This window comes from Mesocricetus auratus, unplaced genomic scaffold (genome assembly GCF_017639785.1).
Source record: "Mesocricetus auratus isolate SY011 unplaced genomic scaffold, BCM_Maur_2.0 Super-Scaffold_100018, whole genome shotgun sequence".
Taxonomy (NCBI): domain Eukaryota; kingdom Metazoa; phylum Chordata; class Mammalia; order Rodentia; family Cricetidae; genus Mesocricetus; species Mesocricetus auratus.
Genome location: NW_024429199.1, coordinates 17,712,770 through 17,722,017, shown reverse-complemented (window position 1 = coordinate 17,722,017; position 9,248 = coordinate 17,712,770). Strand labels below are relative to the sequence as shown.

Sequence of the window (9,248 nt, the reverse complement as noted above, 5' to 3'; positions counted from 1 at the left end):
TGCATTTTCTAAACCTTTGTAAACTGAAGCTGAATAATATAAATCTCACCAGAACTCACCCACGTGAGCCCTCTCATCTTAGACTTCTAGCCAGCGGAACTGACACAAATAAACTTGCTTATAAGCTTCCTACTACAGGGCAATTTGTACTAGAAGCCCCAATGTAGACAAAAGCCACAGGGCAATGTGTACAATGTAAATTAAAACTACACACCCGTCAGAGCAGCTTAAAATTTAAAAAATAACAAATCCAAATGTTCATTAGCATGCAAATAAAATTTCTTTCATGTACTGTTAGTGAAAATGTAAGATAGTATGAGCACCCTAACAAAATTCATTTAGTTTGTTTTTTGAAGTTAAACATATACTTAACATATGACCCATCAGCCAAACTTGTAGGCATTTTTCCCAGGAAAAAATGAAAATTCATACATATTTAAAAATGTTTATAACTATTCATAGAAATTTTATTTATAACAATTCCCAAATTAGACATATCAAAATATCCTTCAATAAGCAAACAGCTATACAAAGTATAGTGCATCAAGACCGCTTAGCAGTAAACATATACAATGACTTGAACAGCTCATCAGGATATTACTGAGTGAAAACCAAAATGAAACAACAAAAAATTTTCAAAGGTTATTTCTTTACATGCTCCCATTTATAGAACATTCTCAGAAGAGTTGGTTAAGGTGGCAGTCTGGAAGAGGATATTGTACCTGGATGAGTATGTGACAGAATCAAGATCTTTGAGGTACCGAAGCAGTTCTATATACCGCCTACAGCAATTACATGAATCTGCACACATGATAAAAGACCATGGAGCTACATATATACTATAGCAATTACCAAATTCCTGTTTTTGATATGTTAGATATAATCACTGAAGAACTGGTGTAGAGTATATGTTTATATTAGCTTTGCAACTTCATACACAATCTGTAATTATCTCAGAAAAAAAATTTAGAGCTAAATACTGAATAATATACAATAAGCTTCTAAAAGACTGCTGTGGGGAAATGTTTTATCTACTAAATCCCATGATTTGAAGAAAGCAGGTAGTTTGTTTCAGAACTTGTTTATGGTTTATAGAGAGAAACAGGTTTATAAAAACTGGCTAATACTTACAATCTTCTAGTTGAGAAAGTTTACTGTTACTATTAGTGCAAAACAAAATCAGACAGAAATGCTTTCTGAATCTGTCAAATATTAACATATTTAAAATGTTCTAGATTTTAATGTATACTACTTTCTCTCAAAAATTAAATTCACTGCAAAATTCCGGCTTAAATCCACAGACATAAGCTCAAGTCTAAGGGGTATATCTCTTCAAGCTATTCAATAGAGTATGATTTCATTTTTTATATACAAAGCACAATAGCAGAAAGAAAACTGAGAAGCCATTTAAAATGAATAAAACATAATTCCTAAAAGTGCACACATTGCTCATATAATTAATGTTTTAATAATCCACAATATAAACTGATTCACATAAAAATGCCTTAATGATGTGTTGTCATTTAAATTAACACATCATATAATTCTTAAACATCTGTTGACTTCTAACCTCTGCTCTTCTTCAGAATTACCTGTAAGAGAGGAAATGCAGATACATATTATACCTATAGAAAATAAATCATAATCGCTGAGCTACAATGTAAGTGGCCTAGAGTTCTAGGTTACATCTCTCAGTGAAGGTGAACCAGCCCTACATTATCAGACCTGGTTTAGAGTCAATCTCATTTATTAACCTTGCCCATTATACTCAAAGTATCAAAACTGTTGATTTCAAACTAGGCTCTGGGTTTTGGGTCTTCCCCCACAAAACAAATTAATGATCTAGGGTATTAAAAAATGTTCTTAAAAAAACAAAACCCATAAAGCAGTATCAAGTAGTATAAAACCATTACAATTAAGCTGGAATTATATCAGCTAGAGGTCAAGACTAGTCATCTTCCACTGAGTAAGTTGTTTCATATACAATTTTCAAAACATATGGGAAATATTTAGCTGTAAAAATGCTAGGATGAGGCCTAAATTATCTCCAGAAAATAAATAAAAATAAATCTTTACAAGAATGTAGCAACTATAGTTTAAAAAGAAAAATGGCCTCAGGCTCTGTGTGTATAGACACTAAGTCTAAGTCGAACAACCTGAGGCCGACCCCACACGGCAGAATGACCAACTGCCAAAAGTTGCCCTGACCTCCATAGGTATGGCTATGACAAGTGAACACATGTACATGTGTACATACACAAATACACACAGACATATATGCATACACATGGACACATAATAAAGGCAATAAAATTTTTTAAAAAAGGTTTAAATTTAAAACAAATATACTTTTCATGTTCTTAATCACTGCATTATTTCCACAAAAATGCTTGCTTGAACTTTAATAGTTGTGGTGTTTGTCACTGAAGGGAATTTAAAAGTTTCATAATACTTGCTGGGACATAGACAATGCCTTGGTTATCACAAGTTCATCTGTAACCCAGGCTAGCACTGCTCTGTGCAAAGTAATATTAATATGGGAGCTATAAAATCACCTGCTTAGCAAGTTTACAAAATGCTGAACATGGGTATTTTTTCTAAAACGTTGTTAAACAAAACTCAACACTCTCCCTTAGTGCTGCATTTCTCGTAATCGTTCCTAACTTTATCTAACTATGGTTCACCTCTCCTTAAACTAAGTTAGACTATAGGCATCTCAAATTAAAATTCTTTAAAAAGTATTTGAATCAGACAAAGATGATAGCCATGGTAGTATTTTTGAAGTTAACTTTCTTAAAAGAATTTGTGTTTTACCTTTGCTGCAGTCAGTACATGATCCTTTTTGATAACTCTAGATTTATTTTCACAAGCATTTGTCCTGGACTCTTCTGCCAATCGATGTACAAAGAGCAAGCAATTCAAATGAATCTTTAAAAGCAAAACACATGTATTATTAAATAATATATAAATTAATATATATGTATATGAACCCCTACTAACATATATTTGCTATACACAATGTAAGTGAAGTGTCTTTAGGAAATTACTCGGAGATCCCTCATCCACAGCTTCTTCCACGTGTGTGAGGGCACGGCTCACAGACAGCTGCAAAGCGTCTTTCACAATTGTATTTCTTTTATTATTTGCATGAGCTATCCAGTAACCCAAACAGTAACTTGACCCAGAAGATTCAGGACACTGTGCTGACCACAAAGAAGACAAAGGGCTCCAGATTCTAGTTCCCGGACTACTGGAACAATCACGACATATTATGCTGGGAGACAACATCAACAATGAATTAACACTGGGAATAGTGTTAGCATCTCAGCAACTGAATGGCATGGTACTCAGGAAAAAGAATAAAACTGCTTTAGATGGAACGAACTTTATGGATGATGGAGAGCAGAAAAATGTAAGCAGCGAAACGAAATCAATTAACAAAAGATTAAACAGAAACTGTTTAACACAAGTCACTGAAGACAAAAATATCACCTGGGAGCAACAAATGGCCAAAGGAACTTCCCTTCTCCCACCGCTGTGAAGATTTGCTTTTCAACTCTGCTTTCTTTCCCCTGACACCTAGATTGTTTCACCACAGAGTCCACATAGCCAACCACAGGTCACTCTAGGACAGAAAAAGTGGTTTTGGACTAACACTGACTACTTGAGAAAGGTCTGCCAACCCTTCACATTAGCAAGTGGTCTCCTGGATATTCCTAGTCAGCATCAGCAAAAACAGAATAAACAATGGAAAGTGTATTCCAAGGGAAGCCTAGCTCACTTATGCTATTTTAACCCCACGAAAGAATTAGGAGTGTGGGGGGGGGGGATAATGCCTTTTCTAAAGGAATATGAGAAAGGAAAATACAACAGTAGAAGTATTTATTATCCCCCCCACCACCGCTTTAAGGGCTGGGGAGGGGCTGTATTTTGACTCTAGAGATCAAGAAAGAGAAAAGTAGACAATTTTATAATAGTCTAGAAGAAGTATTGGAGACATGGCTCAGTGGTTAAGAGCATTTGCTGCTCTTCTGGCATATCTGAGTTCTTAGGATCAACTGCCAGGCGGTCCAAAACCACCTGCAACTCAACATACAAGGGATCTAACTTCTTTTGGTTTCTGCAGGCACCCCACACATATGACCTTCCCTCACAAATATACATGAATAAAAGTAATTTTAAATAAATGTTAAAGTGAGGGTGGCCCACAGCTTTAATCCCGGGCACTGAGAAGGAAAGCCATGTGAATCTCTGAGTTCCAGGCCAGCCTGGTCTACACTGTGAGTTCCAGGCCAGCCAGTGCTAGAATGTGAAGTTCCATCTCAAAGAAAACAGAAACCCTACAGGAAGCCAACAGTTGGAAAAACAGAGGAAAATAAATCCAATTCCGCACCTTCATTTGGTTTTCGGAACAGAGGAAAAAGCAGTGCCTTTGTGGTTCTAGCCGGGGACACAATGCTCGCAAACTGAATTCATTTCGAGGCAGAAACACACGGTCGCTTGACTGGGGCCAATTACTGGAAAGCATTTTATTTCAGCTAAGTACGAGTCTGATAAACAGTCTTGAAACGTTAAAAACATGAGGAGTGCTCTATCATCTGCCTAGGAAAATGAATGCCCAGCTACGGGATCACTTGTGAATCACAGGCCTTTAGGAAGGGACCCAGTGCAGGAGCGACAGTGACATGTATTCAGTGCCATCATAAAGGAGCTAGGGGAGGCAGGAGGCCAAATCTGATAGAATAAATATATATATATATATATATATATATATATATATATATATATATATCCCTCTCAAGTAAACGAAGCGCGATGCCAGACAGTTCTGCACCTCTCTATTCCTGGAAGCAATAAGAGGCAGGGCTCCCACCGAGGGGTCCGAATTCTGTCTGGTTGACAGCCTTCCCTTAAAAAGCTCCGGGTCTTCCTTGGTCCCCGGGGTCCAGGCAGCTAACCAAGCTACCCAGGCTGCAGCGCCGCCCGCCACAGCTACTGAGCCTGCAGAGACGCGAGCCGGGCCGGGCCGTGTCCCAGGCGGGGCTCCTCAGCGCCAGAGCCGGACTCACCAGGAGGTCGCAGGCGGTCTCCAGGCGGAGGTGCGGCTTCTTCTGCTTGAAGGTGCGCCGGAGGAAGGCGCGGGGCGCCTTGCGCTTGATCCGCTTCGAGACCACGGTGGAGACCGCCATCCTCGCGGCGGGTCGCACTCGCCGCAGTCCCGGCCCCCGCGGCGGCGGGCCGGCTCACCTGACGAGGAACACAGGAGAAAGCGTCACCCGGGATGACACCGCTACTTCTCTCTCCAGGTCCCCAGGCCGGCCCCCGGTTTGAATCGGGCGCCACTCAGCGCGCTGGCGCACGGCAGTGACGTCACCAGCAAGCCCCACCCGCGCCGCCGGAAGCGCGGGCTGGAGGGAATCCCCGGCAGGCAGGGGAAGGGTGTGAGAGTCCTGCTCGTCCATGCTTGCAAGGGCTCAGACTTGCTTGGCCTTCTTGCTGTTGAAGAGCTGGAGTTCCTCTCTTGGTATCATAGGAAGGATGGGGAATTGGGTCATTAGTTGACATGTCCAGCAAGAGCTTTATCCAAGCTCTCAATTTAGCAACTGGATTCCAATGGACTAGAAAGTAGATGAAAGAAGCTAGTGTTTTCTCAAGATTCCTTAAGATCTGATGCCTGCCGGGCGTTGGTGGCACACGCCTTTAATCCCAGCACTCGGGAGGCAGAGGCAGGCGGATCTCTGTGAGTTCGAGGCCAGGCTAGACCAACAGCCTCCAAAACAGAGAAACCCTGTCTCGTTAAAAAAAAAAAAAAGAGATCTGATGCCTGCCTCACTCGCAAGGCCTGATTTTCTGATGTTTAACAGCAAGTGACTTACACTTTTACCTAATTGCATTTGGTTTTGCATGAGATTTTGTTTTGATCACATTACGTTTTCTTCACAAATGTCTGCCCCTTGAAACTCCGAAGGAAGCTTAAGGTCCCTATAACTTTAAAATATGTTTTATTTTTCCTTTATTGAAAAAGTATTTTACAATATATATTCTGATTACAATTTCCCCTCCTCCAGCTCCTCCAACCACCCCCCCACCTACCTATGCAAACCCACCCTTTTTCTGTCTCTCCTTAGAAAATAAACAGGAATCTAAAGAATAGTAATAAAATAAAAAAGAATCAGAAGAGGACAAAACAAACAGAAGAAAAAGAGCCAAAGAAAAGCACAAAAAAGGCATATAGATACAAATATACTCAAATTACAACATACAGAAATCCCATAAAAGCAGAAGTGAAAAAAATATATATGCTAAGAACCAGTAAGGTTAGTTTTTCTGTTTTTGAATACCCTGACAAAACATTATGAGACAAAGAACCGTTGAGTTCTTGTGCTGTGATCTACTACTGGATCTGGGGCCTGCCCTTACTAGTGTTTTTGTATCCCGATGGAAACACTGCTTAGAGAAAACTAATTTTCTCATTTGCAAGTGATTATCATTTGGAAATAGCTTCTAGGTTAGGGATGGGGAGTTGTGACCACTTCTCCTCTCAGTGCTGGTACTCCATCCATCTCTGTGCATTCGCGCTGTGCGTCGAAAGCCCTATTTCCCTGTTGTCCTCCATCCCCTCTGACTTGTAAAATTTCTGTTTCCTTTTCCTTGAGATTTCCTGGAAAGGGAAGGATTTGATGGAGACATCCCATTTTAGGACTGAGTGTTCCAAGATCTCTCACTCTCTGCACATTGTTTGGCTGTGGATCTCCGTATTTGTTCCCGTCTGCTGTAGGAGGAAGCTTCTCTGATGATGGCTGAGCAAAGCACTGATCTATAAGTGTAGCAGATGTCATTAGGAGTTACTTTATGGCTATGTTCCTTTAGCAAAACAGTAGTATTTGGTTTTCCTTTAGGTCCCTGACCTTTCTGGTCTTGGGTTCTTTGCCACCCAGGCAATGTTGGGGATGGGTCATAGCTCACAGAGTGGGCCTTAATTCTGCTCAGATATTGGTTGGTGACTCCCACAAGCTTTGTCATCATTACACTAGCACGGCTTGCAGGCAGATCATCCTTGTAGACTGGAGTTTACAGCTGGATTAATGTTACCTTTCTTCTTAGGTAGGATCCAAAGTATCCTCCAGTACTGTGAACACTAGTCTGCAGAGATGAAGGCTCTAGTGAGGCCCCAGCTCAACTTCTCATGTTTAATGAATTGTGTAGGTGCTGTCTTCAGCAATAGTGCTTACCATCAGTTTGTGGAGAGCAACCAATAGCCTTGGCAATAGCCTGGGTTGTTTGGGAGTTCCCATGGTATGTCTTTGGCCAGCACCTGATTAGATGTAACCCATTCCCAGAACTGGAGGTGTCATTTGATGATGAGAGATGTTCAGTTGGGTTTAGTCTCTCCTGTTCTTTGAGGATTACTTTCAGATCATCTTCATATATGTGTGTATTAGGAAGCTTCTGCTTTATTTGGTTTCCATACAGCCTCTTAAATGGCCCTTAGTTTTACCTGTCCCTCCCTAGATCCACTTTTTCTTTGCTGACTCTATTCTTGTTTAATGGATCTTAGCCATTCTGACATATTAAAAGCAAGAGATCTAAGTGCTTTCAGACAATACTAGAGAAACCATAATTGTTAAACATGCATGCCTTTTTCAATGGAAGAAATTGACACCTGTTAACCTGTTTGAGTGGATATTATTTAATAACCTGGGCATCTTTTTGCTACTCCATGGAACCAATCTTCACTGGATCCCCCAGACTGCAGAGCACTGTCAATAAAAACCATCCTCATGAAAGAGGTTCCATGTACTTTGCAAAAGAGTTTGATATTCTGGTAATTGCAAACCCCTCCTTCCTAGGCCCTTGTCCTGAGCACAGTTTCTCAATCAATAGAACTCATTCTTGGGGAAAAGGTCACATTGCAAAAGATATGTATTTTGCAAAGGAGTTTTGATGTAGCTATGTCTAATGCTTTGATGTGATAACTGTCATGTGAAAACTTTTCTCTAAAAATTTCCCATGTTAAAATATATGAATTGATAAATCACTTGGCATCAGATTCTAAGCAGCTAAGTCATACTAAACAAAGTTCTCATTCTTGCCTCTGTGTGGGTCATTTTACTGATGGCCATGACACTTTCAGGGATTGCATACTGACAGGTATAAAAAGAAATCTCAAAGTAGTTTTGATTTTCATTTCCCTTATGGCTAAGGATGTTGAACATTTCTTTAAGTACTTTTCAGCTATTCATGTTTCCTCTTTTGAGAATTCTCTGGTTAAATCTGTACCAGATTTTTAAATTGGATTATTTGTTTTCTTGATGTCCAGTTTTTAGTTATTTATAGTTTTTGTATATTTCTCTACATCAGGTGTGTCTTTTGAAAACACTTGGCTCTAATTTCAACAATTGAACTTTAAAGAAAAAGTGGAGGCAATTGGCTAAAATAATTGTTGACACTATTTTCCCATTTTCTTTTGAAACTATAAAAATCAGTCTCCTGTGTTTTTTTCTCTTGTGAAAAACTACTTTTAGTAAAACAACCAATTGCTAATTCTCAGAACTTGCTTACTTGGTCAACCAGAAATGATTATTAGGTTTTATGATTATTTCCTTCAAGAAAACATTTCTCTTAATTAAATAGAGTTCTCTGTTGGTTTTATTCTTACGTAAGTCTCTCCCTGTATCCATTTCTGTTTCCTCTTTATCTTTATCTCCAAATCTTATGAAATCCAAATCGCAATCCACACAATTATGTGTTTTTTGTATGTCATCACATCCAGGATAACTTTAAAATGAATCTGCTGATTTTCTCCTCTGAACTTAAGGCATCTATTCTCAGTTCACAGGACATTTAGTCCTCTAAAAGTTCTTTGATGTCACATGACCAAAATTAGGTCTTGATCTCTCCCTACACTCCAGCCCTGACCTCCCCACCCTCTTTCCCATCACAGATGATGACACTCCCATCTTCGCGCAAAATCTTATGATCTGATTTACCTCATTTTCTTATCACATTTTACATTCGATTCCTTCAAACGATCAGCCCTACTAACACTAGCAGACTACTCTTTCCACTTCTCCTGCTACCAGTTTTGGCCATATCACTTTCATGAATAATCTAGATTATTATACCACCCCCAAGGCTGTGCCTCAACACAAAAAGATGACAGTTAAGTTTTATTACATCATTCTTTCTCACAATCTCTTTCCTTAGCTTCAAAGGGAAAAAGAGAAATTAAGTTTCTAGATTGATTT

The 9,248-nt window shown here is 39.5% G+C and overlaps 1 protein-coding gene across 1 annotated transcript; it reads right to left on the bottom strand.

Annotated features, from left to right (window-relative positions):
• Positions 1–445: 445 nt before the first annotated feature.
• On the bottom strand, positions 446–5,352 carry Cenpw (centromere protein W). The gene is made up of 3 exons (XM_005065775.4): positions 5,070–5,352; positions 2,815–2,928; positions 446–1,592 (listed from the first exon to the last, which is right to left on the bottom strand). Exons 1-3 carry the CDS (start codon positions 5,187–5,189, stop codon positions 1,566–1,568), a joined length of 261 nt encoding a protein of 86 aa, XP_005065832.1. The 5' UTR covers positions 5,190–5,352; the 3' UTR covers positions 446–1,565.
• Between the last annotated feature and the right edge of the window lie 3,896 nt (positions 5,353–9,248).